The 27893-nt window shown below is 35.8% G+C and overlaps 1 protein-coding gene across 3 annotated transcripts in view; it reads left to right on the top strand.

Annotated features, from left to right (window-relative positions):
• AHR (aryl hydrocarbon receptor) overlaps window positions 1-20485 on the top strand; it is a 58718-nt gene extending 38233 nt beyond the window's left edge. For 2 of the 3 annotated variants that reach the window (XM_039388629.1, XM_039388630.1), the window contains exons 4-11: window positions 2876-2965; window positions 4763-4886; window positions 9116-9246; window positions 10067-10269; window positions 12057-12166; window positions 13654-13795; window positions 14595-15876; window positions 19098-20485. In XM_039388629.1, the coding sequence (XP_039244563.1) occupies window positions 2876-2965; window positions 4763-4886; window positions 9116-9246; window positions 10067-10269; window positions 12057-12166; window positions 13654-13795; window positions 14595-15876; window positions 19098-19253 (2238 nt within the window). In that variant the 3' untranslated portion in view covers window positions 19254-20485. The remainder of the gene's footprint in view (window positions 1-2875; window positions 2966-4762; window positions 4887-9115; window positions 9247-10066; window positions 10270-12056; window positions 12167-13653; window positions 13796-14594; window positions 15877-19097) is intronic. The other variant, XM_027738946.2, reaches the window with a different exon arrangement.
• The last annotated feature ends 7408 nt before the right edge of the window (window positions 20486-27893 follow it).

Raw genomic sequence — 27893 nt, 5'->3', positions numbered from 1 at the left:
GTATTGGTGATTTTCTTTTTTTTTTCTTAAATTCTTTAGCCTGTTTTGATGTCCTAGAGTGTCAAAACATATGAATAATGATATAATACTAGATCCAGATTAAACTTGGGAAATTACTAATAAAAGTATTCCAATGTTCTAATTAGTTTCACACAATAGGTTTTACTGTGACCTGCAGCTTCATTTGAAAAATGCTGATAATCTGTCTTCTTCCCAGGTTTCCCACTGATGTATCTATTAGAAATGGCAAATCATTGTCAGAGCCAATTGTTTGCTTAGAGCAAAATTAATTTCAGTGTTCAAAGAGCAGAAATGAAAGCAAGTTCTAAGAATCCCACAAAACAATTACTTTAAATTAATACTAGTTGAAAATTGTTTTCTAACCAACTAAAAAACTAGGACATGTATGTAATTTTCTAACCTTAATAAAGTATAATGAAGAACAGTTATGGAATTACTGCAGGTGATTCTTAAACAAGAATTATCTAAAAAGGTAAAGTATAAGGTTTATATTGGAGGCATCTATTTTATGTGAAATATAGGGGGGGTTCTATGACTTCCAAGTGGAAGTGATATGAGGGAACTGTTTTTCAGTATGAAAATTAAATGGATAATATACTTATTTTACTGTAAATTCTGCCCATCTTGTGAAGTAAGTAAATTAACTGAATTTTCTAAAGGAGTTTGTTTTGTAAATATTTTATATATGTGAAAAAAACCAGAGTTATCTTAGATAATGTAAAAACTCATGAGAGATGAAAGTGGGAATTTTCTAGAAGATACTGGGAATCAGTAAGATGTAAATATTGATAAAATCCTTCCCTTAAAGTATAATTGATGAATTTTTGGGGGGTTTTTTGCAAAGGTGGTATGAACACACATCATATAGTTTGTATTTTTTTCTATTTGTTCATCAGATGTTTTCTCTTGTTTCCTAACAAACAGAAAATTGTCTTAAATTGCCAACATAGCAACTGCCTTACCAATTCAATATACTGTGGAAGTAGAGATCAAATACACAAATGTGCCTTCCTTAAAATCAAAATTATGTCCTTCATAATTTTTAAAATTATTTCCAATTCTTATTTTAAATACATGATCTATTAAGGTCTAAGCAAGTTTATGATAAAAAGTGCAAGGCAAATGACGACCTCTAAGAAATTTTTAGAACTTCTCACCAGTAATGAACAGTTTCGTAATTACCTTTGTATTAGGAGTATTGAGAGCATTTTTTAGAGGCACAAGTTTTATCTTCAGTGCTCCAGAGTGCTTTCTGAGAAATTTCACTATTTCTTTAAAAATAATTATTTTTGGATTGCATTTTGCAAAAGCCTCCATCAGAACTTACCTCCCATTTATTGATATATCCAGATACATGCATTTTACAGTATTTTTGGCTTACAGAATGCATATGATTTTTTTAGTAGGAATCCTGGTTCAAGGTGAACTGTGTACCAGAGCCACAGTAAAATGTGGTTGCAATCCAGGTACAGGAGCTGTACGTAGCTTTATATGACACAGACCAGAATAACCAATTTTAACGTTTGAGACAGAGTTAGATACTGGGCAGCTTGCAGACTTTTTATATCCATCACTTGAGGCAAAATGCCCTGCAGAGTAGGTCAGCAGAGGACACAAGCACCTGCCATTGCGGCATTCTGCTCTCTTGAAATTACTGCAAACTTCAGCAAACCCAAGGATTCTATGTAACAAAGACAGATTTCTTGGATTGGCTATGCTATTTAATTTCAAATGATTATTAAGGCTTTTTTAGCTCATTCTTTATTAATGTAAAATTCACTAAACTTGTATAAGGAGTTTTTACAGAGCTCACAACTCTGTGAGATTAGATTAAGATATGTCTACACATTAAATAGGAGCGGTTCACAGCATTTAAAGGCCAGTCATTTAATCAGATATTTAACTTCTATATTATTAAGTTGTTATAGTAAGATATAGCATATCCTTCACTTATTTAACATTTTCTGTGTTACAATTATTTTGCATAATAAAGTTTTTAAAAAATGTTTTGAGTATGCTGGCCAAATTTCCCTTTGAATGCAGTTGAGGAAATTAAGTGGCACAATGTACTTAATCCAGCCCCTTGAGACAGCCTTTTGTTAAATCTTGACTGAAATCCATAGAAGTAAATCGGCACCTTTCAGATGAGCTGCCAAGTCACAAATTTACTGTTTGCTATCACAACAATTGCCATGAACCATATTGATTGGGAGTTCAGATAAATGCCCTTTGCGTGACTTTGAGTGTGGAGCCGCCTAGTCTGCTGCTTCATGGAGGGGGAAATCTCTTCAAAAACATTGTTTACTTGCAACAGTCCACTTGTGCAGAGGTTTTCTATTTTAAGTAAGCTATAAAGTGTTTTCTTGGACTATATGGGTGATCTTGATAGCTTGATTTCCTGTTCACAGAGGCCTGCCTGCACTATAAATAGAGTGGATTTTGGGATGGGGTTGTGGCATGGCTCTTGTTTGTGCTGGTGGGCAGCTGGGGGTACCAAAGGGCTGAACCACGCAAGCATTGTGAACTGTGGTTGATATTAGAAAAACTTATAGTTGTTCATACTGTTGTCCCTCATCCACAGTCAAAAGTATTTAAGTCATCAACAGGGTTTGGCTTCTCCCCTGAATTTTCCAAAAGAACAGTTTTATTTTTTTTTCCATTAGAGCTAGTTTTCTTCATTGTAGCAGGTAGAGAGAAGCAATGAAGAATCCTTCTGTTTATGCTGTTAGATAATGATATGGTTTTGCATGCCTCACATTTTATTGGGAGAGTAGAGTATAGGCAGACTTACAGCCACAATAATTGTCTGGAATTTTGTCTGTGAAGGTGACAGATTGGTGTGTTTCCTCCCCAGGCATTAAATGGGTTTGTCTTAGTTGTTACAGCAGATGCTCTGGTTTTTTACGTCTCTTCTACCATCCAAGACTACTTGGGCTTCCAACAAGTAAGTTTATTTTTTCCTCTTTTTTTGCAGAGGTTTTGCTTACTTTCAGAGAACATCAGTGTTTGTATTTAGGGTCTGATAGTTTGTGTAATAAAAATCTCAGTTAGGTTCTTTGGGTTGGATCACTTTGAAACCATATTACTTTTCTATCAGCTTACATAGCCAGGATGTCAGGCCAAGCACAACAGGAATATAATTTCCAAAGTTGAGTTAGGCAAGATAGGAAGTTTTCACACTTAATTAGTCTTCACTGTAACAACTGTTTGAAATTTATACTGTGGTGTTACCCAGTTTATGATGCTGAGTGAGACATAATTCAATGGGAAGGTAATTATTTTAATAGAAACCTTTCATGCAAAATTATTACCATATGGCTTGAGATTTTAAGTATCAAGTGAGTAATTTTAGTATTTTTAGAATTTTAATGTTCTCTTGGTCATGTTTATTTATTTAATTTTCTTTCAAAACAAGCATTTTTTTTTCCTTACTATTTATGGTGCAGATCACATATGGCTGACTTTACTGGGCTTTCAAGCCAGGTACCAAACTAGTAAAGACCAAGGCATAGTAGGCAAATGTTGCCTTCGTTACAGAACTCCTGGGATTACTTTATGTGGAGATGATAGAAGCTTAGTTATAGTTATCAGTGTATATCTGTGGATGCTGAATGTTGATAGATTCAGTTGCTGTCTAAAAATAGGGAGAAATTCTGGTTGGTCTGCAATTTTTGATAACTATTGAACTGAGGAATGTTTGTGTAAAAGAAAGTATTTCAAACAAAACATCATTATTCCTGGGGATACATATTCTTTTAGTGTTGGGGAATGAAAAAAGAAAAACTTGGGAAACAAATTTGGCATAAAATTTATATAGTAATACTAGTAAATCAAGTGCATGATATAGAAGTGAAGTCTTAAATTTACAAAAACTAGCATTTCTGGCAATTTGTTCTGGAAAATACTGATTTTTTTTTATTAAATTCATCAAAGCCAAATTTGAGTAAAACTTCTGCTTTTGCCAGTTCACCTCAATTACTTTAGATCTATGTTTCATTTTAAATATGTTCTGTTTATATAATGGTTGGGTCTTTGAAACATGCTGAAAACAGGGAACTTAACTCCTCTCAGTCGACTGAGTCTTATCTTGAATATTTTGGGTGCTTTTTTCCCCCTTAATTTCCTTCAATGACTGATCCTCAGTGTTGTACCTTTGCCATTTAGATTACATTCCTAACAACACAATTGGTGGTGATATAAGAGCTTAATAATTACATGTTTTACACATCCTTAAGGAGTGACAAAGCTTTCAGGCAAACAAATGCACTGTTCATAATCTACTTGGCTTAGTTTTGGAAGTTGTTTGGTTCAGGGTCTTTGGCTTCTTTTGTATTATACTGTAGCACATATAATGGGTCAAGTCAAGTCCTAGCTGGCAAGTACTTTGTTTACCAGTATGTAAAGTTAAATTACTTAAACAGAACCTAAGCATAAAAGTTCCAACCTTTCTTAGATAAAAGCAGGTAAAGAGATAGTTGACATAGTGTTATTTTTTCTTCCTTAGAAAATATATTTTATTATTGTTTCCCATGTTTGCAGTCATGGGTGTAGCTGAATTCTCTGTGCTGCTAAAAACTGTTTTGTGAAGCTTTGCCACGTGCATGTGATTGTATGTATTTATCCCTGAGGAAACTGGATTTTCCCATATCCATAGCAGTGTTGTCAACCAGACAACTTATATCATATTGTCATATAATTTTCTTCTCCTTGTTCTTTCCCACCTTTTTTCATTTGTACATAGTCGGATATTATACACCAGAGTGTATTTGAATTGATTCACACAGAAGACAGACCTGAGTTTCAGCGACAGCTACACTGGGCATTAAATCCTGCCCAGTCAGCAGATTCTGGACCAAGTGTACAAGGTAAGAATGCAACCAATTTCTGTGTTTATCTGTCTGATTAGCTGGGGTTTTTTAATTTGTGTATGTAAAAAAGTTTAGATAACTTTATGTGAAGAAAGGAAGGAATAACATCTTTTAAACTTAGTAGAATTTTATTTAGGCAACAGTAAGAATTACTGTATTTTGCACTTTAAATAAACACTGCTATTCATAGCACAGCATCATAAAAATATTAATTATACTTTAAATTGGAAGATTTTAGTTTGGAGCATAAATGACAATGTCTTACATGTCTGATCAGTCTAAGAATGTGTTAGTGATGGTGTTAATATAGGGAACAGTGCATTCCTTGCCACATAGACCAGCACTTCTTTTGGCCATAAAAGGGGTAGAGGAATAAAAGATGAAATAGATGAGCCATTAAGATCAAATAGTATGCTTGTTAGAGCATTGGGTTGTCACGTTATTGGCTGATGCTTAAGTGACCTGCTATATTGAGAAAAAAACTAAGGGGAAAGACATTGCCTATATATCGGAACAAAGATGTGTAGGTACAGATAGTTACATGTAATACAGGAAGCATGTACCTACCTTATAATTACAATAACTGCTCTATTTTAATTCTCCATTTTACACAACTGCTAATGAAATATGTAGGTAAAATTCTCTGTTACTGTGACTTGATAATAGGTATTTTTTTTTTAATCTGTAAGAAGTCCATAGTGTTTTTAATAAATCTACCATTCATAAAGTAGCTTGATTTTAAACTCTTAGCAGTTTCATATTTAATATTTTAGAGTATGGAAAGACCATGATTTGATAGAGAAATTAAAAACAACAAATGTTGTGATGTTTGAAACCCAGCTCAGTATATTTCATTTTTTCATTTAGTGGTCAACATTGTTGTATCATCTATGGATCAGTCTAAACAGTCCTGCTGCATATGCTGCACAAGTAGTTAACAGTACAGTTTAGTATAGCAAACAGCTGCTGGCACTCAGAAACCAGATTTTTATGTGGTGACTTATTGTTTGCTTTAGAGTGAAATGGTGTTCTATAGTGCTTAAGCAAGTGCATATGAATTTATGAAAGGTTATGTTTAAAAAGTACAACACCAGGTTGAATTTACATCAGATTTGACTGAATCACTGAAAGTGCTGAGCAGGATTGCAATTGTTTGTTTCCTATCTTGTGTTTCTAGTTTACTAAAAGCTGCTAGTTATGCCCCATTTCTGAAAGTGTTCAAGGCCAAGTTGGATGGGGCTTTGAGCAACCTGGTCTAGTGGAACGTGTCCCTGCCCATGGCAGGGGGCTTTGATTAGGTGATCTCTGAAGTCCTTTCCAACCCAAACCATTCTGTGATTCTATGATGACTTTTGAGCCTTGGGTAGCATAAAAGGTTTGGATGTTGAGGATTTTTAAACTGAATTCAGATTTACAACAAAGGATAATGCTATGATCATGAGTGCTCTCCATTTTTGCTAAGTTAATTAATTTCCTTTTTAATACATTCATCTAGCATTATGTAGATATTTATAGATATACTATAATTGTTCTCAGGCTTCAGCACAGATTCCAGTCTGAGTCTGGGAACTAATACTGCTTCAGTTAGCCTGGACTGGTTATTTCTCACTCACTACTCTTGTATGCCCCTAAACCACTGGTTTCCTCAGCTGTTACTGTACTTCCCAGACAATCCTCCCAGTCCTGTCTTATTCCCAGAGAAGTTTGCAAAATCCTGATTTTTCAGTCCCCAATATCTGCTTTGGGGCCTTAAGTCTGGATTATCTTTTAAAGTTCACATGCTACACAACCATGTATGGTCTTGAGCTTAAAGACAAAGACTTAATGCACTGCATGTTCTGGGCATCGCTCCATGGTATTGATGAGATCCAGTGTGAGCTTCATGAGAGATATGGGTTCTAACCCCTGCAGTGTTAACTGGTAGTTTTGCTCTAGGGATTGCAGATGCTCTGTAAGATTCTTTGCCCTCTTACAGTGAGTCACTTCACCAAGGTCCTGGCAGTAAAGCATCTCTGCCTCCTACCTGCCTGAGAAAGTGCAGCATTATTCTTTTCTCAAATGTAGGAGGCTTGGGCTTGAAGCCCATTCCCTCATGTTTCAATTCCTCTTGTCTCAAGAGCTGCTTCTTCCACCAAAGCTTTGCTCACTCTTGGGAACTACCCATTTTACTATGAAAGTTGACAAACACTTCAGAGACCCCAGCTGAACCTGCTGAGCCTATAGATTTCAACTCTGTATTTACCAGAAGAATAACACTGAGTTTCTCCTGTGGCAGAAGTGCTGAAGAGCATACCAGCATACCAGGGCCAACGATGCCAGCAGAAGGACTTGCACTTCTTGTTGAGTGCTAGAGCTGCACTCAGTCAGAGTTGATATTTTTGAATTATAAGTTAGGATTTGCAAGCTGTTTCTTTGCTCTTTCTTCATAATCATTGCTTCTTCAGGGAGCATCCAACCTGTCTCAGATGTGTTGAAAATTCTCACCAGCATTTAGGGAATTAATAAAAAAAGAAAAAAAATCTGCAACAACAGAAAGTAAGGAAGTAAGTTTGCTTTGTTTGTTGAGAACCATTCATATGATGAGTGTGGGAATTTGTTATTTTATAGTATCAAAGTTAGCTGGTAATTATCTTGGACCACAAGGATCTGAGTTTCTGGTCCTGTGGGATTAGCTCATAATGGTGGCTTTGGCCAATGCACAGTTTTGCAGACGGCTGTAATTTCAGATTATCCCTTTTTGTACACACTATAACCTAGAGCCCTTTTTCTTTTTCTCAATATGTTGAAGTTTGTTCAGAAAAAATTGACCTTGCATAGCAGTTCTTTTAAGAAAAAAAAGGTATCTCCTGATTTTATCTGAAAAGCTGGATAACTCAACATTTTTTGTAGGATTTAGATGACCTTAGGTTGCAAGGCCTCTTGGTGAGCCATCAGCAATCTCATTTGGCTCCAGTTCTGACCCTTGAATTAATAGGAGAATAAATTGAACTGGCTTTTGGTAAGGATTTGTTTTCCTTTGGGTTTGGTTTGCCATTGTGCAAACCACTGAACCTATCTGTAAGTTTTTCCAGCTGTCCAAGAGACAAAATTATGTTCCAGAAAACATAATGTGGTGCGTTATGAAGTGATATGCTCTCTCCACCTCATCTCCAACTCTGGAAGGTCAATATGGGTTCTTAAAATCTGTACTATTCTTTTGTCCATACATGACAATCAGTTCTCTCAGAGTACATGGACTATTTTTTTAAATAACAGAGTATTTAACACTCTACGGTAGCATTTTAAACGGTTTTTACTTAATATTCTACATATATAAATTCCTAGGGAATTACCAGTTTGTGGGGGTTTATATTTGCTGTGAGTAGACATGCTCTGGTATTTCTGCGTATGTAGTCTCATGCAGACCATATGCGTTCTATCGGAAGTTTTTGATTTACCTTCTGTTTTTACTTTATATTCCAAATGTTTAAGTCTGTTTTCTAAATGCCACTTAGCAGCAAATGCTTTTCCTGAAGGGGTTAACTGTGTTGTTATCCTAGCTGACAGTCGTGATTTTTAGTATTTTTTAAAACAATCCACAAAACACAAGTACTCCAAGTACCTCTGGAGAGGTAACTAGGGTGTTTTGATCAGCAGAGCCCAGAAATATTTTCACTGTTTAGCAGAGTGCTTTCGCATCCATTAGAGAAAGTACCCACGTTTATTTATTGTGGTGGTTTCCTAAAGATGCTTATTTTTATTTATTGCTACAGCTTTCACCTGGCTATCTGAAAAGTAACCATTTGATCTCCTGCATTTTTGAATACCCAGTTCCTGTAGTTGCTACTACAGGGACCCTTTTTACAGACTCTACTGTTATAGGATACATGGATGTGCTCTCTGCTGAGAACTCTGCTCTCTGCAACTGATTCAGAATCTAGGTTGTTGACAAACATAATGAATAAATTAAAAACACAAACAACAAAAACCCCAAAGAAAAAATACTTAAAAATAAATTGTATGCAGTTTTCAAATACCACAACCTGTAAAACATAATCCCATCAGAAGAACTGATAACTAACCAGTGTTGCAATCATTATTGGTTCTGAGGATGTTTCCAGTTTACATTGTTCTTGCTCTGGTCATGACCTGATGCTTTGTTTATGAGACGGAAGATTGTTTGTTATAGATAGCCTTCACTAGGTGTTCTTCTAAAAATAATCCTTATAAATAATCCTTTCCTGCAGGAGATAATGGCTTTTCACAGCCAGCAACCTATTATAACCCAGACCAACTTCCTCCAGAGAATTCTTCCTTTATGGAAAGGAATTTCATCTGCAGGTTACGATGCCTCCTGGATAATTCATCTGGATTCCTGGTGAGTATAGAGTTACGTAAAAACTTCCACATACGCTTAAAAGTTGAACATCTGCATTATCCTAACAAGATGTACAGAAACTTATTTGCTAAGTCTCCAAAGATGTCTGAGCTACTTGAACCAGAATGTTTCAGCTAGTGACACTGAATATGTCTCCTTCAACATGTTGTCGCGACCAGGTGCAGGTTCTCTCATTTCTCATGGCTCAGTTTCCTCAGTGAAATGCAAATAAGCATCTGCTTTTGTAAAGTACTGTGTGATTTGCAGATAAAAAAGCATTACAAGATTATTTTCTGTTGGGTATCTTGAGATGCACTAAGTTATAGTAACTAACAGGACCATAGTTTTCCCTTATTATGCTCTTTTTAATTTTTTTTGTTAGTCAATTGTGTAGATTTTGGAACAAATATGTTATCATCCTCTTAGTGACTTTCTACAAATAGAATTGTTTGCCATTGCAAAATGAAATATATACATCTGCAAGATAAATGTTGTTATAATTATATGGATGTATAATGCCATGTTTTTTAGAATATTAGAAGCCCCAGCTGACACTTGCTGTTACATGTTTGGAGATTTTTTTACAGAACAACCTTTCATTAATTCCTTTTTGCGTTGATTAGTAGATCTTGAAGTGTCACACTCAGGAGTGTAACAACAGTATTCTATACTTGCTAGGTAACTTTTATGTGTGCCATGCTACAAAGTTTGAATCTGATGAACTTAGAAAAAATAAAAATATATGTTTTATTTCATAACAGAAATATCTTAGTCCTAAATATCTCCAACATATAACAATTACTTTTTTCTTTGTCCTAAGGCTATGAACTTTCAAGGACGGTTAAAGTTTCTCCATGGACAAAACAAGAAAGGGAAGGATGGTGCTACTTTGTCTCCTCAGCTTGCTCTGTTTGCAGTAGCTACTCCCCTTCAACCACCATCCATCCTTGAGATACGAACCAAAAACTTCATCTTCAGAACTAAACACAAACTGGATTTCACACCTACTGGCTGTGATGCAAAGTAGGTGTAAATTATTCTGCATAATAGTCTAATAATTTGCTGATGAGATAGGTTTCATGTATGAAATATAAAGCAGGCTACTCTTTCAGTATATATGCTGATTCAGTGATGATTGCTTAGAAACTGTTATGGTTTTTCTCTTCAGCCCTCTTAGTAAGTAAACAGAAATGGGATTGTCGTAGTCTACTTCCTTGAAATGGCCTACTGCTTTCTGACTTTCAGTTGTTTAAAAAACAGAACAGCACCACTGACTCCCTCAAAAAAAAAAAAACAAACCAAAAAAACCCAAACCCACCAAGACAAAACAAAAAGCAAAGAAGGCACAAACCCAACCCAAAATAAAAAGCCCAAAAGGCAGAATACTACTGAGTTAAGAAAAGTTTCCTATTTAAATCTGGTTTAAAATTTGGTTTTAGAACGGATAGAAAAAGTGTTTCATTTTATATCCTACATGCATATTTTCTCATTCAGTTCAAATAGATGTAAAATACAATGGAAATGTCATTTTCTTCAAAATAAACAAATTAAGTCCTTTATTATATTACTACTTTCCCAAAATCTTCGCTCGCGAAGACTGGCCATTATATATTATATTACTACTTTTACCCATTTGCAAACCATTCTTTTCCCTATGTGAGATTTAGAAACACTAGTGCATTACTAGATCAGAATAATGTAACAATGCATCAACATGGCAAGAATCCCAATAAGATGCTTCTTTATCAAAATAAAAGCCTCTGGCCTCCTTCCTTCCTTCGTTCTCCTTTCCCTCCTATTTTTGACTGATAATGCTTTGAGATTAATTTTCAGTGGAATCTCATATGGATTTCTATGCCTACTTGTAGAATAGAATCAAATTACTCAGTATTCTGTCTACTGTGAGACCAAAATGTTTTACTTGACTTCTGTAAACTGATACAAGTAAAAGTTAGCAAGATGTTAACACAGGCACCTCTTTCATCTGATTTTTTTCATTCACTTGAAACCTTCAATTTTTGTAACAGTTTTTACTCTTACATATATTGTTCCTCATCCCTACTTTTTCCTTTTTTTACCATCCTGTATTTGACTCTCCATTTCCTTGTTCCAAATCCTGTTTAAGTCTCTTTTTGACTATTTTATCATGTATTTTATCATAGAGATCACATGAATGCTGTTAAGTTTTTCATCTCCCTGACCTCTAGTAGAGTACTCTAATTTTAGCTACCAGGGTCAAACATGGCTCTTGACTTTATTCTTCTGAGGTGTATCTTGTTTAAATGCAAATGCAAGGGTCCCAAATCAGTAAAGTGGATACAGTTATGAGATACACCCTGTTTTGAACTTTAAGCTACTAAAAATACTGAGTTAGGCAAGAAGATTTAGATAGCTAAAGTTAAGCCCCTGCTTAATTCTACATGCAAGGACCTACAGGTAAATGCTATGAAATAGGGCTAAGAAAAGTGTCTTTCATTGTAACAAATGGGAGCTGCCTGCTAGAAGTGAATATGTTCAAAAGTATGGAATTGAGAGTCCAGATGTAGGCATCCACATTTTTTTTTTGTGATCTAACAGCTTTTGAAACCATTTCTAGTCATTGAAGGCAAGCTGGTAGACTAGTTAAGATTTTATGATTTGTTAACTGTATTTTTTATTACAGCTGCCCTGCTTCCACATACAATTGATATTGCAACAAAGTATAGTTAGCACTTGTGTCTGAAATGTTCTAGCCATAATTAACTTGCTTGGCATTTATTCTGTGACTTGGTTCATCAACAGCGTTGCAATTTTTTGTTTTTAACTTCCAGAGGAAAAATTGTCCTGGGATACACTGAAGCAGAGCTATGTATGAGAGGAACAGGATACCAGTTTATTCATGCAGCTGATATGCTTTATTGTGCTGAAAATCATATTCGAAGTAAGTTTTGTTCCCCAAGAAAGGCTGAAAAATCGAAGTATGGAGTATTTTCTCAGTATGAATGTAATATGAAGTACTGTTTAAAGAAAAAGTTAACAAAAAGAACACTGTTTATTTCATGTAATCTTTCCCTCCCTATAAAAACTTATAGTGGTTGAAGAAATATTTACTATTCCTGTCTAGACCCTTGTAGGATATATATTCCAGTCTCTGTCACATCTTGCTCTTCTCACTTCCTTCTCTGCTCAACCCAACTTCTGCTATTTCAACAACTTCCTTTGGGCAAGGAGACTATTTCAAAGATAGCTTTCCTGTTAGCAAGTTAAATGTTTTCTTTTGATACTGGTATAAGATTTTTACCAGAAATTAATCTGTGATTTAGCATGCTAGTATCCTACCCATTTCTGGTTTTGATTCTTGACAGCTTAATTTGCTTTAACTAACGTTTTATGGAGAGAAGTATGATGTTTTAAGCTAAGGAAATAGGTATCAACTATCTAATCTATAACTATTTAGTGGACTTTGGTTTTACTTTTTTGTTAGTTGTAACATATTTGTCTTTGGAATTTACAGAGTCATCTTCAGGACATTTTTGTGCTTCTTCTTTTCTACTGACTTCTCTTGAAAGTGTTTTTTTCTTTTGTCCCCTTATATAAAGTTGAATAGCTCCCTCAGTATGTTAGTTCTCAGCCTTTATTAAGCACATTTTCTTTTTCGGGTATAGCTCAGTCACTGTTGCCTGTCAGTGGTTTTGTTTCTTTCAAAAAGAATAAGGAAGAAATGGTTCCAGAATAGAATGGGATGAAACTTCAGAATGAATGGTTTGAAATTTTGTCTTAAAACTGGTTTTGCTCCACTTAGGATGCTAAGATTAAAAAAAGAGGTCTTGTATCCAAGATTATTTTTGGTTAGGATTCTTAAGCTTCTAATACTTTTTATTTAATTTTTCTATCTAGAAATACTTTTTTTTCAACAATATACAATGAAAATGTAATATGTTTATCAAGCATTGTTAGTGAGGTGGTAGCGTGAGTGAAAAATAGATTTTGAAGTACCTCTGCATTAACCAGTCAAAATGTGAAAGTACTGGATTCAGAACGAATGTGTTTTCTAACTGCTTAAGTAATAGTCACTTTTTGGAAACAGGAGAGTCTTAGGCTTTTGTCACTTACAAGTTCTAATATTTATTAATTTCTGTTATTGAAGAAATAAAGGATGAAGCTCAATACGGAATGCTGCCAGTCTGTAGTGGATATCCTACAATTGCTTGGACTTTTGACTTTTATTTTACCAGTAAATTAGACCTCTTAAAGTGATCAATCATCCTGTTTCACTGGAAATGCATTAGTGCCACACAGAACTGGGTGATTGAGGACATGAGATTAGTAAAATTGCTACATAGATGGGATTGCTTTCATGACTGTCATAGAGATTTTCGTGGTTTTGTTTGCTGGACAGTAAACAGTATGCTTACTCTTTAACTCTAGTGATGAAGACAGGTGAGAGTGGAATGACTGTATTTAGGCTTCTAACCAAAGAAAATCGATGGGCCTGGGTACAGGCAAATGCTCGTCTTGTCTACAAAAATGGAAGACCAGATTACATCATTGCCACGCAAAGACCTCTTACGTAAGTCACTACTGCATGAAGTAGTATACTTCGAAAACTGAAACCTTTTGAAGCTGTTTATGTTCAGAAAGGATTTCTTTGTTTTTAATAAACACCCTTTAGATTCTGAATTCCAAAAAGAAAACCTTTAAATTTGCTAACAAACACTTAAAAAAATTCTGATATTTCAGTACTTATGTGGCATAGTCGTTTTTGAGTAAAACTTTAGACATTGATTTCATGTAGAGAGTAAGGGCAGTGGTACAAGGACAAAGTTATTCCATCCACCCTATTTTTAATTCGGTATCTTCATTAGCAAAAATTGAGAAATACAACTGCAGTTGGATTTCACCAACAAATAATATAAAGAAATTCAGTCCTTTATGGTGTTGAACTGACTTCTTATTAATATAGAATTCAGCGTTTTCATACAGGTTAAATAATTTTGCTAAGGACTCTGTAAAAATGGAGAAAAAGAGATACTTCAAGTATTCATTTACTTGCTACACCAGGAAAAGCATAATGCATGGAACAAAGCCCATTTATTTTTATTTCAGCCCATAATGCACAGAAAATGGTGTATGCTATCTAGATTTAATTAGAAATGTAATATGTAAATGTGGTATTACAGTTATAAGCTCCTTATTTCATAATCTGCCTGTTGGTTTAACTCAGGCAAGTTGAGCTGGAATAGGCAGGAATTTGAAAAATGCCTACAAATAGAATAGTTCAGGTTTTTTATATTAATTCCAGAGGACAAAAAGATTACGGTAACTGTTTAGTAGTGCAGTATTATAGCACATATCTGATTTATTTTCAGAGATGAAGAAGGGGCAGAACATCTACGGAAGCGTAACATGAAGTTGCCCTTCATGTTTGCCACTGGTGAGGCTGTGTTATATGAGGTATCTTTCCCTATGTCAAGCCTTATGGATCCCTCTCAGACGAAGAGTAAAAGCACAGCAGGAAAAGGAGCCAAAGCAACGCTACACAATGATTCCGTTGATCCAAACTCCCTCCTAGGTGTCATGTTAAGGCAAGATGAGTCTGTTTATCTCTGCCCTCCAGCATCACATAAACTTTCCTTTGAGCGGAACTTCTTTGCGGACAGTAGGGATGAACTGGGCGGTGTTGTTAGCAGTGGTTGGACAGATAATCTCCTACCTGCTGGAAGTCACAACATTCTCAAACGGGAGCTGATGGAGTGTTCCCAGGACAGTACTGTTGAACTGCCTGAAGACAGTGCAGCACTCTTTCAGGATAACAAAACCAGTGATTTGTACAGCATCATGAAAAATCTGGGTATTGACTTTGAAGATCTAAAGTGTATTCAGCAGGATGAGGAGTTCTTTAAAACTGAATTATCTGATGTGGATGACATTGGGGACATCAACATAACTGATGAAATCCTGACTTATGTTCAGGATTCCTTAAATAAATCTGACTTTTTATATTCAGAGTGTAACCAGCAGCAGCCATTGGTCCAGAATGAAGGCTGCTTGGTACAGCAAGACTTAGATCCACATCAACTTCATCATCAGCAGAAACAGCTCATGGAGCAGCAGCAACAACAGCAACAACAGCAGCAGCTCTGTCAAAAGATGAAACATATGCAAGTCAATGGGATGTTCACAAATTGGAGCTCTGGCATCAGCATGCCTCTTGGTTGCTCTCAACAGCAGCAGCCCCAGCAATACATGTTCCCTGGCATGCATGCCACTACATCTGAGTTCTCTTACAAATCAGAAGTGAACACTTCTCCTTATGAGTGTAGGCAAGACTTTATTCCTTACAAGCAACCCACAGCAATGGTGCCACAGCTTTCTAATTTTGCTCAAATGGATTTCCCTGCATCAGCTTTTGACAGATCGACCTATTCCGCTTCTTCCAACTTTGAGGATTTTCTCAGTTGTTTGCAGCAAGTCCCTGAAAATCTTGAGTGTGGGATAAACTCTGAGTCGGTTATGCTAACTCCTCAAACATGCTATGCAGGCGCTGTTTCTATGTACCAGTGCACGCAGGAGGCACAGCCCAGCTGCGTGGATCAAATGCAGTATGATCCTATGATGACAAATCAACAACAACAAACATTGGTGAACAAGGTATGGTAAACAGCCTTACTGCATTGCTTGCATTTTGAATCGAGTTTATATTGTTTTGGGTGGCTAATAGGGTGCAGAGTTTGTCATTAATGAATTGCTGAGTTTGAGACAGATGGGTTAGCAGTGTGTGAATGTCTTTGCTTTATTTGTTCATTATATTGGAGAGTTGCATTTGGTCAAGTTTATATGTATGTGTATCTGCAGCCTGATAGCTCTCGTTGGCCATATTAATCAAGAGTGAGTGAACTGGTCTGTTGTACCTACCAGTAATTTTCCTGGTAGGAGCAAAACAAAAGTAGATTGATCAAAAGCTTGGAATTTGTTTATACACCTTTTTTAGAGGAGTGATGTCAGTAATATTGCTTGGCACACTGATTTTCATTAAATATGTTGTAAGTATGAAAAAAAATCTTGTTTTTGAAGTGTTAGTATTCTCTAGCTACTCAGGTTCCTCAATGATTTTAGGATTATTGAAAGTATTAGATTATAATGTATGAATGTCATGAAATATGAACTATTGTACTCCTGCACACAATATTACTGAAAAAAAAAATTATATATTGCTTTCAGTGAAAGTCAGCTAGTTCCTCAAGCTGCTGTCTAAATTATCTGCTGAAGACAAGAGAGTAGGAAAAAGTTATATTTGCATTAAGTTAGACCTTTTTCACAAAGGAGAATGCACAATAAAAGCTTTAGAAGAGAGCACCCTGGCAGTAGCATACACTACAGTTTTAAGTACAGTACTTCATAGGTAAAATTAACTTGAAAATAAAAAAATAATTACAAATTCCTGATACTGAATAACCTTTGTTGAAGTACTTTCAATTGTACCATTTATTTCTGTTAATGCTGCTCAAGTACAGAGCGACAATTCTTTGTTTTTCCTTCCTCAATGAGTTAATGTTCTGAAGTACTGATCCTGCAAATGCTTATGCACATGCATAAGCATTTACTGAATTAAAGTATTAATTGGCATTTAACCTGTGCAAGGCAAAGGTGAGGAATGCAATTAGAACATATCCAGGTTTTTGATATGCTTAATACAAGTACAAAACATACCCTTTGAAAACTGCTTCGCTACTGGAAAAAAATATAATTGCAGAATTGCAAAAATTTACCTAAAATATAGAATAGTTCAGCAAGATGAATAGCTTCTTGAGTGCCCAAGGGCTGAAATAGCATGAAGTGACTTTGACGAACTGCAGTGTGTGAACTTGAGCACTGCTTGGCTGTATGTTGCCTGGCTGTATCAGTGTTATTAGTCTTTCGTAGTGCTTGATAATAGGATTGCAGAGCAGTTCCAGGGTCATCCAAGTTTGCCTGTATAACAACAAAGAATTGCTCTTTTCACAAAAGCTATACCGGTGTGATGCATCAGTTTTGAACAACCAGTGCATTCACAATTCCATTTCTCATTTCTTTATTTTTAATATTTGGTTTCAATTACATTCATTTTGCAGATTATTTTGTTGTTACACTACCTTAATCATATCCCCTTTTTGTTATTTTCTTCCTTACATTTTCTTCACATCTACCTGTAAAAAGTTTAATGACTAAGACAGCACCTCTGAAAAAGATATTGTCTATTGCTTCATATTTACAAGAATGCTGTGCTGCAATAACAATATTGCATTTAGTTTGTTGTCGTAAAAAATGAACAAAGGCCACTTTGTGAAAAATTATCTTTATTTAAGTTGTCCAGAGGCAAATTCAACCCTTTTTGTTAGGGTATTCCTGTGCTTTGTGGGGCTGTGTAGCACTGCATAAGCAGAAGCCTCATGCGACTAAGCAGATAGGATACTGCTGTCTGAGCCTGTGTTCACACAGCCAAACCAAAGTAGGACAGTCTTTGTGGCTGGATTTAGCACACTGACATCCCTGTCAGTGGTTAGAGTCTAGAGAGAGGACAGATGTTGCTGCACAAGCCATGATTGCTATCCTTTCCTCAGACTTCTAACTCCCATTGATTTCTACATGAAAAGACTAGAGGATTAGAAAGGCAGAAGGGTCTGTTGTGGTCATCTGCCTTCTGCCTAACTTGTAATTGTGGTCGGATCATATCCAATGTAGTCTAAAATCATTTTCAGTGATGGATGTGGACAGAAAGGCCTAGTTTGGCTGCTTGTTTGGGGTCAGTATTCCTTTATTAAACAGTACTAGTACTTCTTAAGTACTAGATTCTGTGTCAAGAATGTTCTTAAAACTTTAAATGAGCATGGTCATCTTGTTGAAGAATATTGAAGTAATCTGCTTCTGTCAAAAGTAATCCTAAGGTATGCTTTCGTAGCTGTCTTTAAAAGTATGTCAACTTTGATTAAAAACTTAATTCACATGGCTATAGTCTTGTTGTTAAAAACTTAGCAGAACTGTGCACAGTTAGTCACATTTCAATGCTTATGTTGAAGGAAAAAAAGAACCAAAACCCAGCATATTTTGATAGATAAATGAATGAATGAATCTGTAAGACATGTTTTCAAGGACAAATCTTGAATGAATGAGTACTTAACATATAAGCTACTCTTGAAGAGATGATGGAAATGTTTAAAATACTTTGTTGTATTTTCTTTGCATTTGTCTTTTCTTTTACTGAAGGGAGTATTTTGTAGATAAAGTGACTTTTCCATAGCATGACAGGAAGCATTACATCAGTTGATTAAAATAATCCTATGAACAATTATGTTAAAACTGATGAAAGCCATTCATTGCTCTTACTTGGCATTGTCAATATGAAGACCCTTTGTCAAAAAAGCCCACCCTGCAATAGTTCAGCCAGTGGATTGAACACAGTGCACTTCAGCTTACCAATAGGAGTGCATGTGCATTCCTGGAAGAGCTGTAAAATCTGGATGCCATTGCAGACATGGTGTAAATAGGTTGCTTTTAAAATGTAACAGCTGAATGTGGCAGTTAGGAGTGCTCAGTCAGACTGTACTTGCTAGAAATGGAAATTATATTATGCTTTAGATAACAGAATTGTTTCTTTACTTAGCAAGAAGTAGGGCTTCCGCTGACTTCAGCATGGGTAAGTTTTCATGATGATTCAGTCCCTGCTTTAATGCAAATTAACTTCTCATTCATCATTTAAAAAAAGAGTTTTACAGCTAATCAATGTATTTTAAGATTATTTCATCCACTATGTGTCTTTAAGAGGACTTCTAAATACTTATAAATAAATTGGTTTCCCACACTAACCATTTATATGCTCTTTTTTCTCCTGCCAGTTCCCAAACAGTTTCAATGGAGGAAACGTAAATGAATCCTATCCCTCTCAGTTAGATGTGATCAGTAATGCACAGACTGCCACACATCTTCAGCCTCATCATCATCCGAAAGAACCCAGATCCTTCTCAGATTTGGCATCTAGTGGATTTATGTGATTCAGATCTAGAGCTCCATCTGTGATTTTGTCTGGGCATCAGGCTGCTCTGAGGAAAAGCTTGATAAGTCTCTCTTTGAGCATCAGACTTTAACAGCTAAATTACATTTGGAGAATATGAGGTTGGTTGCACTATATACTGGTGGATATGTAATCTAAGACCTGGGTTTTTAGTGTGACAGGTGGAATTAAACTTCTGACTAAAAGTATGCATGTGCTGTTTTCCATCAGATTGACTGTGTCATTGCAGTATGGATTACATATGTACTACAGAGTATGTCATGCTATACAACATAAGATAAGGCAAATGGTTTTGTTGTTTAGAAAATAATTGGGCACTTTACAAATAGCATCGATGGCACAAGGAAGATGATTTCACACGTGGATTATTTCCAAACTTTATTTTTTAAAATCTATTAAAAAGCTCTAAATTCATAAGAATCAAAAGCACTTCATTTTAATGCATACTAAGCTCTTTAATCACTTATTTTGTATTTAAATCCTTTTGTTTTAAGTCTCCATTTCTAGCACTTTAATAGAAGGCTTAATACAAGGATATGATATGCAACTTCAGGTTTTCTATGAAACAGACCCCTTGCATTCCTCCTTTTCATGTCAACCTTAAGTGCCTCACAATTTAGCTACCTTGTTTCTGATGGGAGGTTATTTTAGCAAAACTCACTATAAATGTCATCCGTAGTCTGTGAACTTTTAGCTAACATCTACAGTGCTACTGGCTGTATCTTTTTTCTTTCCCTCTAACGATAATTTGTTTAGAGAGTGACTTAACTCTTTATCTGTGGATTTGTTACACTATTATCAGGAGTTGTTGATGTTCTGAATTTAGTTCAGCTAAAGAGTTTGGGTTTATTCTATACTGCTTTTCTGCTTTCTTCAGGTAATACAGGGTATATTAAAAAAGCAGATTTTGCTGAGGGGGAGGAGCAGATCCTCAGGATTAGTTTTAGATTATTAATGCTGAAAAACATGTGCCTTATCTTGTGTTAAAACGCTCATAATGTTCTTTAGAAATAATACAAGGCTGCTCTATGCAAATATTTTCATTAAAATGGATATTGAAAAGGATTACATTTTCAATGTTACTAGTGGGGAAAGAGTCAGTTTTGGTTTAAACTTTATCTCTGGCAAATTGCACTGCAAGAGGTTATTCTTTTTTGTGTATGTTGATCCATTTGAAAAACTTTGTCCAAAAATATGAAATTGGGGAAAGAAAAGTCAAATTCTACTTCTAATATGTTTTATTTTCAGGAAAGAAAAAACCTAAACACATTCACTAAACATTCTGAGGTTTTGTTTTGCTTTTGTCTGAGAGGATTGTTAAATTGCTGACACCAATGTTTGGTGCAAAATAATAATCTACGTGAAAAATACAGAAGTGTGTATATGTTCAAAATATTTCATACTCTTGTGTGTTGTATAGTTCATATATAATAAAATGTCTTTGTAAAATATTTTAAACAGTTAATTTTAAAGTGTTACATCACCATATGTTAAGAACAATTGTATTACATTTGTTATATGTAATATAAAACGGCAATTTAGCCAGTTTGTGACTCTCTCCAGACAGTTGTTAATATTGTTTAATAAAGGACAATCACATAAAACTGGAATTCTTTCATAGCTGAAACATGCTCCTTTGAAGAAGAGCATATTTTCTTCCATTCTGTGTGATATGATATGCTAGGCCAAACTTCTAACTCAGTTACAAATGTTCAGATTAATAACTTCAGCACTTCTTTTAAGTAAAATTACCATATATGAAAGGGACATTAAGGAAGCAATTACTATTCAGGAAAAGCCCGTAAAGACATTGTGGGTTGTATTACGAGGTTGCTTTTTTCTTTTAAAGTTTCAGAATTTGTTTTCAGCACAAATTACATCAGTAACAGATTTACTTAGTATCATTTGAATTAATTTTTTATTCTGTAATTTTTTTTTGAAGGTCTTGTTTTAAGCCAATATCTGAAACGTCTTCCATATCTAGCTAGTGTATCATGTTGGCATTTGAACTTGAAAATTAGAATAATGCTGTAAAACTGGAAGGTTCAAAGGGATAATGTATGTTTTCCATCTTACAAAACCAGTATATATCCTGTTTATGAATTTAGTTAAACCAAATACGTGTTGTCCTATCACTAAGTGCCAAGGATGCAGTACTAAAACTGTGCTGCTCTACTTAATGTAAACAAATTAGTTGTTTATATGCATATCAGCGTATTTTGTGCATTATCTTAAGCGTAAAACGTTGACTGTATTAGTGCACTCTTGATCTGCACCAAACTGTACCTACAGTGCACAGGTGTTTCTGAATTGGATCTCTATTAGCCCTTCAGGTCTGTTATAAGTAAGATTTATAACCCAGTGCTAGTCAGTATTACTGTCCATTTTTGTACAAGTTTTCTTACCTTGTTTTTCTTTCCAGTTCTTATCTCTCCTTTGCTATGCCTGCACATACCATGCAATACACCTCTTGCATTAACGTATGGTTCTGTAGCGCTCTTGCTCATCTCCACTGAAGTTTGTAAGACATAATACATGGTAATAAAATAATCACTTGAATGTAGCTGAAATGTATGTTCTTTTACTGCAAAAATGTTTGATTTCAGCAGTATACAACAAAAGTACATTATCATACTGTTACTACTATCTTTTGAGAGCTTGTCATCTAATAGTTTACAAAACTCGTTATTTACGTCACTGTGGACTTTGCACTTCTCTGAATATTAGATGCAAATACAATGTATATAATTTAGAGTGGTGAACAAATGTGTATTTGTCCATGGAATTAGTATTTTATACTTGCATGAAAATGAGTTTATAAATAAAGTTTGTAAATAGTAAACCACAGTTAGTAGTTGGAAGGCTCTTATATTCATTGCTTAGTCACAGTAAATTCACAGTTGAACAGTTTTGAGGTAGGAATGATTTCTGCATAGATGCTGCTAGAAAGAAGCATGTTCTCTTTTGTGATCTGTAGCTGGCGATTAGTAACCTGTTCACTGTTTACTGCCCGTTCATAAATAGTGTCTTTAAGTTAAGGAAACAATTCTTTTTGTTTCTTTCTATTTACTAATATTGCTGTTTTCTGTGTGCTACATTGTCTTTGCATGATAACATTTTAAAATCAAGTGTAATGCTGAAGCAAATGTTTCACTGTAACCCCCCACGCAGTTTACCAGATTTGATGAGAAGATGAATTTAATTGGTTTCAACTACACTATTGTCTTGTAATGCGTTGACACGTCTTATCCAGAATCCGTACTAGGCTGTGAACTCTGTATGTCAGTCCTGTGGCTTACTGTTCTTGCATAGTACAAAAAGACATACCAAGATACTGGAATAATTCAACAAGACTTCAAATCTATTAAGTAACATCTGGAAATAATCAAGCAATAATATAAGCAACACTGGTCATACTTTTTTTGTAGTCTGTTGCATTTGTTAAAAGTTTCAAGACACACATCAGCCTATTCCCAGAAGCATAGGACCTCACTGTCCAGTTTTGTTTGAAGGAGAGAGATGCTTTCTTCTGGAGAAATCCATTTTCTTTATGATTAATGAAGTTTGGTTCTATTTCTAATTCAACATGAAAGTTAACGACCATGGTGGTCCCTAACCTGCAGTAGGCCACTGCATCAAAAGCTCAGTGATGTTGGTAGAGTCAGGCAGTTTGTTGGTAGAAGTCATCAATTTACTCAAGGCTCTGTCAGAGGGAAGCTTTCCCAAATAGTTCTTTTGAGCTATTTGAAAAGATTTTGAAGCTTTGGAAAACTTTTGAAGATTTTCCTAATGAGCAACTATTTTTTTCCATTCACACACTTAATCTGAGAGCTACTTTATTTTCAGGTGATTTTGTTCATCTGAGAACTAGCTTAGTAAGTTAGGTTAAAGGTTTTGTCTGGAGTAAGAGCCTGATTCCACTTTTAATATTTTTATTCTTTCATTGATGAATTTGACAAATTATCCTCCTACCTTTTTCCCTCTCTGCCTAAGCATCCTTCTCTATAGCTGACACTTGTAGTCCTAAATAAGTAATAATAGACCAAAACAGCTTTAGGCATCTAGAATAAATGTTGACATCTAAAACTAATACTGAAATTCCACCCAGTGTACACTTTACAAAATCTGAACATATAATGAGTTCTACCATGGGGCACTGTTTGGTTTCCCCTATTTCATTTTCATTCTTTCCAGGGACCAATACTCACTTTGATTACTTACCAGGGATTCTGAGCCAGCTCTATAGAGAAACATCCGTTCTTCCACTTTAGCAAACTCTTTTAAGTTTGTCTTCCTGACAGGTAAAGAAGAGCCATAATAGTAAGCCATCAACATCTAAGTGAATAATTTTTAAAGACTCAACTGCGTATGTGAAATCGAAAATGTGATCAGTCAATGGGATAATGGAGTTTCTTCTCCATAACCTGACCTTTCTATCCAATGTCCAGCAGACAAGGTTATTAGCATTAAATAAAGCTATATACACTTTAGTTTCCAAAGCAGACAGTCTTTGAGAAAGAGTTCCTCGACCCTAAATATTTTTATGATTTATGCTAAAGCCAACAGGCTCTTATCTTCTCTTGAATCCAGCCTGGATGTAAATAAAATTATGAACAACATTCAGGAATTAATAACTTCAGCAGATATTTTAACACTGTTTTGAAGGTTATGTATGATCATAATTGTCTGGATGTGCCCAGGGCAGTCTATGACCCAGCAATTAGACACTTGTTCAGCTCTTCATCAGCATCTTTTTATTCTCTAGAGGGTAAATGTAATCCATTTTGGATGGAGGTTTAAATCTAAAAGCCCACAAATGAAACAAAACAGTGTGACTTTCATACTTGGTTTTACATCTGCAGTAGATGGAGAATCTCTGCAGCTGAAATATGCTATAAATGGCCTATCAGAGAGTTTATTCCTTTTGATTTTAGCTGTCCATGCTGCTATATAGGTTTTTAAAGCACATATTTTCCAAGTTCTCATCAACATTATAATCATGGGTGTCTCTGAGACCTTTTTCTACAAAGCTGCAAGTTGCACTTCCAAGTTATAAATAGAACTGTGGAGTAAGAGCAGAATGACTTTCTACTTATAGAGCTTCAAATACAATGCCAAGAGCTGGTAGCAGTTCACAGTAGTGCCAATCACGAAAAATAAAACAGTCCTTTGCTTGCAGAAGTCCCTAAAGTTAGTGGACAAAATGGTATAGCATTTGTGAGTCCATGGTGTGTGGTGGTAGCATCGCTGCGTAACATGCACATGCATGCACACAAAGCAGCCTGTGATCATGAAGACACATGATAAGTGCCAAAGAATGTTCTAATTATACTGGCGTCTAATCAAACCTTAAAAGGATAATAAGAGGCTGTGATGCCTCATTCAGTATAAAGAAGGATCTGCGTTCAACTTCAGACCTAGACTTATTATCAGTATGTAAACTTTTATGTACTTAGCTTTATGGCTCAAATCTATTTTCAGTCCCTCAATAGTTCTTAACAAAATAAATAAAAGGAAATTCTCAGGCAAAAAAAAAAATTGCTAACTTTGTATTAAAATTTTAATATTACAAAGTAAAATAAAAATCACGGGATCTTCAGACCAAGAATATTATTGTTAAGCAGAAAAAAATGTGGAAATGATCAGTTTAAAGAATGTAGATAAACCTCATCAACATGTTTCTGAGCTCTTGCTTCTCCCCTCAAATACAGCTGTATGAAGTCACACTCATCAAGTTTGTTTCATTCCCTCCTTGTTTTGCAGACATCTAAAACCAGCATTTAAAATCTTTCTTGCTACACATGAAAAAGATACAGATTTTCTGACTCAGCTGTGACTTCAAAACTTATGAAAGTTCAAAGTGCTTTGAAGTCAGCATGCCCATTGCTCTCTAATGCTAGAATCTGGACAAAAGTGAAACATGTGGCAAAATATCCAGAGTTGAGTGGATGTACCATTGGAACATTTTTCATTGCTTTTATTTATTTTTGGAACTAAGATATTTGTATATTAATGGAAACACTTGCCTGCGCACTCTCAGGGGTCCTATAAACCTTACACAGAACCTGCTCCAATAGATATTAGTACAAGAAGATCAATTTAAGCTTAAGGTTTAGATATTACCAATGTTGTTTGTAGCCTCTGCTGCTTCTGAATGAGCACAACTGTGTAGCTTCTGCAGAAGGGCCATAATACGAAAGTCTCTTCAAATCACTTTGGCAGATTGCTCCCAGATGGTAAAGGCAGATGAGTTTAGCCTATGGGAGTCTGTAGAGCAGGAACAGTTGCTTCATGGCTGGAGCAGTTGCCCATTTTGTCAGGGAACAAGGTAGCTAGACTCCTGCCGCTACGCTGCACAGTAGCTGAAGTCACTAATAGGATATGCAAAGGACAAATATGGCTCGGAATTGCTGCCAAGGCTCTTAACTCCTGTACAGACAGTGCAGGGAGATCTAGAGTGCTAAGTAATGCTCACACCACAGGGCCCAGAGCCAACTGTAAGCTCCTAGACCAGACTTGTCTGACTGGTGACTCCCTTTTATGCAATAGCCTTGTGGTTCTAGTACAAGCTTTCTGCCAGGGCTTGACTGGCATCAGGAAGGACTGCATTCAAATGTGGAGCATCACAACAAACACACCAGTTAAGCTTCCACCCAGGAACTTAGAATAACAGATCTGAATTGATGTTCAAAATAAGCCACTTGCAAACACAGATCACTTAACGTTGTTATTTAAGGGTGGGGGGAAGAAAGAAAATTCCAACAAGTTAGGTAAACAGGATGATTTACAACACCTAATGCCTAAAGCAAATACCAAACTATTTTAGAATTGGTTTTCTTCTAATGTGACAACTGCTGGGTCAGTTCTTGTCTACTTTGAAATATCATTAAAGTAGCAGCCCTCAATTGATAAAATCTGTTGGGTAACAGGACCTAATCTGAACAGTTGCTAAATTGCTTATCTGCTTTTTGTAGCTTTGCCACACTTCTTTGCTACTGTTCTTTGCAACTTCTCACCGGCCTCTGTTCCTTGCTTTGCTATCTGCTCTCTTTACCATGGCAGAGAGTGAGTGGTTCCTGCTATAGCAACTCAGAGCACTGGGAGTAACACAGACACCTAACATATATGTTTATATGTGTTAGCTTAAACAGCCTTTCCTACTTTGCAGCATAAAGGGAATTTTTGAATAATACTTCTTTATTAAGCTTTAGAGGAGAGATTGATTTGTTTGGGTTTTTTTAGACCTTGACCATCTGTCTAACAGCAGAGTTGGCAAGTAGAATACCTGTCTTGGGACTGCCCCTTGTCATCACTGTTCCTCCTCTGCCCCCTCCATGCTGGGAAAAGGGACCTTGCCCCTGTGCCAAACTCAAAGCAATAGTTCAGCTCTCGCTTTGCCAATTGCTTCTGAGTAATGTCTTCTCTCAAGTAATCTTTCTCAACTTTTTGGCCTGTCAGTCTTCATGCAACCCTGAGTCAATTCTTCTGCCGAGGAAGAACCAAACCACTGCCAGCAGGGAGAGGTAGGTAGCAATTCTCTGGCTAAGATAAACGTACCCAGCCAGGTATTACAACCCACACGTATTCACGTCATTCTCCATGTTAGAGGAATAAAACTTGTACATACTTCTCCCACCCCTTAAATCTTTGAAACCTTTTATAACTTCCTAGTTGTAAAACAGAATTTGAGAAACACTTCTTTAGAAATTGCATGCAACAAACGATGAAGGAATCTCCTTCCATCCCTCAAAAGCCAGTACTTGACTTCTCATTTACCAGACTATATTTTTAGTGGTATAATTTCAGATACAATTATCCGCACTCAACTTCTTAAATCATGCATGAAATGCTTTTCCAGGGCCACATTAACAACTAGCTGCTCAGCTCACTGGAATTAGAAACCAGATATGTTGTTTTATTTACAATATAAAATCAGACTGTGGTTTTGGTGTGGATTGCTATAATAAAGAGGAAAGGTCCCTTTGGTGTTCTTTAATTTATGACACACTGTAAAATATCCAGGCACATTTTGCCTAGTAGCAGAAGGAGAAAATATAGTAACTCTTGGCTGGAGATTAAAAAAGTCTCACCCACCATGAATGTATTTTGAGATCCTGCCCCTTTTGGAGCAAATCAGCTACTTTTCTGCTTCTGGGATCATACTCATTTGTAACCACAGTGCAGGCTCTGTGCCTTTTTTTTTGTTAGTCTGCCTAAACAAAATCATTCACATCAGATGAATGTCAGTACAGTGCCATTAAGATCACATTAAAGAAATCTTTAGGCTAACATTGTTGGTCTTGCAGGATAAATTGCATCCTGTTCTGATTTTTCTGATTCATAATGTTTCAAAGCCTGTTTTTAGGCACACTAGAAACTAAAAATAGCCAAGTGCTTTGAATTATATCTATATTGTGCTCTTTACCCTGCTCGTATAAAGTCTTGTCATTGGTCTTCTAAGCATTTTCTGGGGAGCAGCATAAACAAGCTATGACCTATGGTTTTCTACAGCTTGTGATCAGACTGTTTAATCGCTGCTTATCAGCAAGGAACCTTCAAAGTGGCTATTTCACAGCAGAGCATTTAGTAGAAGTACATCACCTGACTAACTTTATTCAAC

This window comes from Pipra filicauda, unplaced genomic scaffold (genome assembly GCF_003945595.2).
Source record: "Pipra filicauda isolate LSUMZ 115617 unplaced genomic scaffold, ASM394559v2 scaffold66_size7647185_pilon, whole genome shotgun sequence".
Classification (NCBI taxonomy): domain Eukaryota; kingdom Metazoa; phylum Chordata; class Aves; order Passeriformes; family Pipridae; genus Pipra; species Pipra filicauda.
This window is presented reverse-complemented; position numbering and strand designations above follow the sequence as displayed.